General features: G+C 47.3%; 1 protein-coding gene across 1 annotated transcript in view; it reads left to right on the top strand.

Moving 5' to 3' along the window:
• Positions 1-4,995, top strand: part of TFAP2A (transcription factor AP-2 alpha) — an 18,397-nt gene that overhangs the window by 11,650 nt on the left and 1,752 nt on the right. The window contains exons 4-6 of the mRNA XM_019543170.1: positions 1,170-1,401; positions 2,399-2,517; positions 4,693-4,834. Of these exons, the coding sequence (XP_019398715.1) occupies positions 1,170-1,401; positions 2,399-2,517; positions 4,693-4,834 (493 nt within the window). The remainder of the gene's footprint in view (positions 1-1,169; positions 1,402-2,398; positions 2,518-4,692; positions 4,835-4,995) is intronic.

The raw sequence follows: 4,995 nt of genomic DNA, 5'->3' as shown, positions 1-4,995 counted from the left end.
TGTGTGTGTGTGTGTGTGTGTGTGTGTGTGTGGCTGAGCCCGCGAATCAGCCGGATTTTTTGTTGGGGGGGTGGGGTATCTCTTCCCAAGAAAGGCTCTGCCATTTGCTCATTGAGCTTGCTCTCTGGGTGAGGGCTACCTCCCTGTGTATTAGGCATTTCTCACGTCCAAACTTCTAGGCTGAAAACATTAGAGCCGGCTGCACTGCACACGCCAGCTTAGCCTTTAGGAGCTGGATTCAGAGGCAGCTTGCTGGGCTCTCATTAGTATTGCTGTTACTATTAGTACTGTTGTTGTTTGTGGTATTATATTATTAGTAGCGTTGGTATCAGTATTGTTGCTGTTATTAGTAGCATTCCTATCAGCTTTGTTACTATTGATACTAAAGGTACCAATAAGTTCCTATTGATACTAATGCTACTATTGGTACTAGAGCTACTAATATACTCCTATTGATACTGATGCTACAAAACTGATAGGAATGCTACTACTACTAATGCTATTGGTACAAATGCTACTCTTGTCACTATTTAGCAGTAGCAGTACTGTTGTTACCATGGGCACTGGTATTGTTGCTATCATTACCACCATCATCATTGCTATCACTGTCATCATTAGTGTGGCCATCATTCCCCTTTATGCTGAATAATATCAGCGGTAAGAATAAAAATCATCATTGTTGCCATTATGATCGTCCTCGTTAGTGGTGTTATTATTATTAGCGTTGTTATCATTGTTGTTGGTGTCGTTAGCCATTACATTATTATTATTATTATGATTATTCTGGGGGCGAATCCCCTTGTGAATCCCTCCCCCTCCCGCCTTATACCGTGCGGGGCTGGCAGCCGAGCCGATTTGCTTTGGGAGCTCGATGGCTCTTCTTCACGAACAAGGGCGCCGGCGGGCCCGGCTGCTCCTAGATTTCTTGCCCGGGTTTGGCGCGGGGGAGAAACGCGCCTGGAGCGTGTGTGCCCCCCCCCCCCCGAATGGCAGCAGCCAGCCCCGCGGAGGTGGCTGTGGCGGGGCGGTCGGAGCCCACGCGGGGGCGGCTGCGAGCCGGCGCCTGCTCCGCGCGGACCGTGCGGGGAAGGGGCGGGCGGGCCGGGGGCTGCGGCCGGGGCACTAACGCCGCTGCCCCCCCTGCTGCCCCCTCCCCTTCTCCTCCGCAGGCCCCGTGTCCCTGTCCAAGTCTAACGCCAACGCCGTCTCCTCCATCCCCATCAACAAGGACGCGCTGTTCGGCGGGGTGGTGAACCCCAACGAGGTCTTCTGCTCCGTGCCGGGCCGCCTCTCGCTGCTCAGCTCCACCTCCAAGTACAAGGTCACGGTGGCGGAAGTGCAGAGACGCCTCTCCCCGCCCGAGTGCCTCAACGCGTCTCTGCTGGGCGGAGTGCTCCGGAGGTGAGGGCCGGGCCGGGCCGGGCGGGGGCCGGGGCTCCCAGCGCCGTGACAGCCTCGCCATTGCACTGCCACCCCTGCCCACCCCTGCAGCTGAAGCCAGGGGCCGGGTGTCCCTGCAGCCAGGGTGCCAGAGCTGTGCGGGGCTGGGGCCCCGGAGGGCACTGGGCTGGCGAGGGACCCTTGCCGCAGGGAGTCAACGAGGTGGAAGGGCCCTCTTCCCCCCACGCCTCTTCCGCAGGTTTCCCCTGGTTGCCAGAAGTTATTACAACAAAGTTTGGGATCTGTATTCAAGGGACATCCGTCCTTCACAGATTTCATAGACATTAGGGGTGCAAGGGACCTCACCAGATTGTTGAGTCTAGCCCCCCTGCCATAGGCAGGAAGTCTACTGGGGTCCTTCCTTCCTTCCTGTTATACTCTTGTCCAAGCAGTTAAAGTGCACTTGGGTAGGGAAGAAAATCCAAGAGGAATGAATCCCACCACTTGTATTTAAAACCTTTGGTCTCCCCCTGCCTGGGTTACAGCTGATAGGCAGGTGTTTGGAGAATCCTTTCTTGGCCCAATCCAGCAAAGCTCTGGAAATAGGGGTGTCTCTGGTCTTTGGGGCCAAGGCTGGAGTTCATGGCTGCTGGAAGGAACTTCTCTCCTGGGTTGGGAAGGTGTCAGGAGCTGGGAAACCATGATGGTTTGGGTCATTGCCTAGGTAGCAGATCCGGGAGTGTTGCTCTCAGATCTGTGCTTGTTTAGGAGTTAAATTGGGGCTCTGGACAACATGGGAACACTCAGCACTCCAGACCTTTGACCCACAGGATATCATCTGCAGGTACCAATTGGGTTCGGCTTTGCCAGGTTTCCTCCTCCTGCCTGTTCCTCACATCCAGCTTCCTTCACCATCAACATTATCTTCTGATATATTTGGGGGAAGGTTTTAAAAGGTCCTGAAATCTGACCTGGTTCCTATCAGTCTTGTTTCTAAGTGGTTTTGTGTGTGAAACAGGGCAAAATCTAAAAATGGAGGGAGATCTTTGAGAGAGAAACTGGACAAAATAGGATTAAACCTGCCAGCCGGGAGACGTAAAGCTGCTAATGTCACCTTACTCACGTCGCTAGTGGAGGGTAAGTGACTCCAAGATTGGAAAGGCTCCTTCAGAAAAATAAGGGGGGGGGGTTGTTGTTTTCTTTTGCCTGTGAATAGAATGCCCCCCCCCCGTTTGAAGTCTGAAAGGCGTTATTTTCTCTAATCCTTAGGGCTGAGGAAAATGTTCATTTTGTAACTTGGCCTTTTGTTTTCACCTGAGATGGACTCAAAGACAATCCTGAGCTCTTAGCATTGCATCCTCTAGAAAGTATTTGCATTGGATACATGCTGGGTCATATCCCACTGCCTTATTCAGTGGGGCCAGGAATAGATGCAGAGGAACATGCCAGGAACTCGAATAAAGACTGCAAAATGGGGTGGATAAGTGTTATTCATTTGAGTGACAGTTTACAGGAGCCAGTTTAAATTTCCCCTGTTCCTCCGTTCCCACACTGAGGACTAGGCAATTTTAATTTTTAAAGAGCTGCCGCTATTTGCAGTTTTGTGTCTTTCTTCCTTAAACAACATAACAGTAAATCATTTAAGTTATTCTGACATCTGCATTGGAGAAATGCGTGACCATTACTTCCTGAATTAATTTGGGAATCCTTGACCTAAGTCATGAATTAAGGGTGTCCTGAAAGCCTCGGAGTTGCATTCTTTTGGTTCTCATTTTCAGAACACACGCTCTCTTTATTATACTTCTTCTCTACTTTACTTTGAGAGGAGAAGGTGAAACTTCTTTTAACACCTTCAGACTTCACATGTTTTCATAAGTCAGATGAGGAAAGCTGATAGAGGTGTAGTCATTTTTAAAATAAGGCTTACTTTGCCACAGCTGCTTGCAAAAAAAAAGATTGGATCTATCAAAACTATATTTTCATTCCTTTCCTTTAGTTTTGGGTTTGACATCCTTTTTATGTGGGTTTAGACAAATAGGGGAAATCTTTCTGAGGATGCTCAGGTTTGCTTGTTGGAGGGGCCTAGACAGCTTTGTTCTTGCTTTGCATTATGTCCTGGGAGAAAGACTTTCTTGGAGTGAAAAGCTTTATTAAAAGCTACACTTGATTAGGAAAAAAATGGTTTAGATGATCAACTATATCGTTTCTGTACTGCCTAAGAAACTGCTATATAAGTCTTTCTGTTTCATAAAGGCTTTACAATTGCATCCAACTGTAATTGCATACACTTACAATTGCCACTCTGCTGTAAATAAAAACTGGGCAGAGAGAAAAGAACTTGCAAGCAGTTTGGATTTGGTGGTGGCTCATATTTGTGATATTTATGAACACGGAAAGTGTCTTACTGTGTTCTGTTGTTCATGCAATGGGTTGCAAAGAATTTTCCTTAAAGAAGCAAGAAGGGTTGATCACCAGATAAAGTGGTAAAGATAGCCTCTCTCTCTTTCTCTCTTTTGTGGATGCTAATATAACAATGGTTTGGGCCCTGAGTCCCCTAGCGATGAGGCAGTTTCTGGAGTACTGTTATTGTTTATGATCCGCTCCATTTTATGGAAACAAGCTCACCGGACTGAGGCTTTGATGCTCTAATTGGCGCATGCGTTCTTCCGGAGCTGGAGCTAATGGCAGGAAGCCCTGCAGTAAAAACCAACTGGTTCAGGAAATTAAAACCAAAGATTTGAAAATCAACAAAACAGGCAGACTCAGTGGAATGACCCTAAAATTCTCATGGTTAATCGTTTGGGGGTGAAGGTATAATTATATGCGATCAAGATAAATTTTAAACACTTAGCTGTTTAATGCAGTCTATTTAGAAGCTCTCTAGGAGTCGTTATGATCAATATTAATCATTGATACACTGTAAAGGAATATGGAGAGAGATCCAAGGTAAATCTCTGTTTTTCAAACAAATAGTTAACTGATGCCTATAAAGCTGAGCCGTGCAGTGTGTGTACACAGGTAGATAGGCCATCCAGCTTAGTTCTGTACCTGCCTAGCTCCAGATTGAAACTGTCAAATGCATGCCGGTGATTTCACTTTAAACTATTTTCTTGGACACATGCATTTTGCCTTGACCTAGATCAGAGCAAAGAAAACTCGTAACAGGAGAAGATGTGTCATTAGCATTCTGTGCAGTGTGCATTGGAAAAGAAAGTCTAAGTACAAAATAGCTTTTGCTAATATATTTTGCCCCTTGCGCTATGTATATTGATTAGCGGTGTGTTCCCCCCCACCACCTCCCCTCCTTTCCAGGAGAAGCAGTACATCTAGCTAGAGATTTTGGGTACGTTTGTGAGACAGAATTTCCTGCCAAAGCAGTAGCTGAATTTCTCAACCGACAACATTCCGATCCAAACGAGCAAGTCACAAGAAAAAACATGCTTCTAGCTACGAAGTAAGACATTTACCTTGCCGGTGCCTTTGCTGACTTGGAGAGAACATCACACTGTTGGGGGCAGAGGGGTGGGGAGACCTTTTTGGTTTGTTTGCTTGCCACTTAGCCAGTGCTGATGAATGATTTTGCAAAATCGTGCAAAATCATTGCATGTGCATGGG

The sequence above is a fragment of the Crocodylus porosus genome, unplaced genomic scaffold (assembly GCF_001723895.1).
Source record: "Crocodylus porosus isolate Cpor-Errol unplaced genomic scaffold, CroPor_comp1, whole genome shotgun sequence".
Lineage (NCBI taxonomy): Eukaryota > Metazoa > Chordata > Crocodylia > Crocodylidae > Crocodylus > Crocodylus porosus.
Note: the sequence above shows the minus strand (reverse complement) of the source record. Positions and strands in the feature narration are given on the sequence as shown.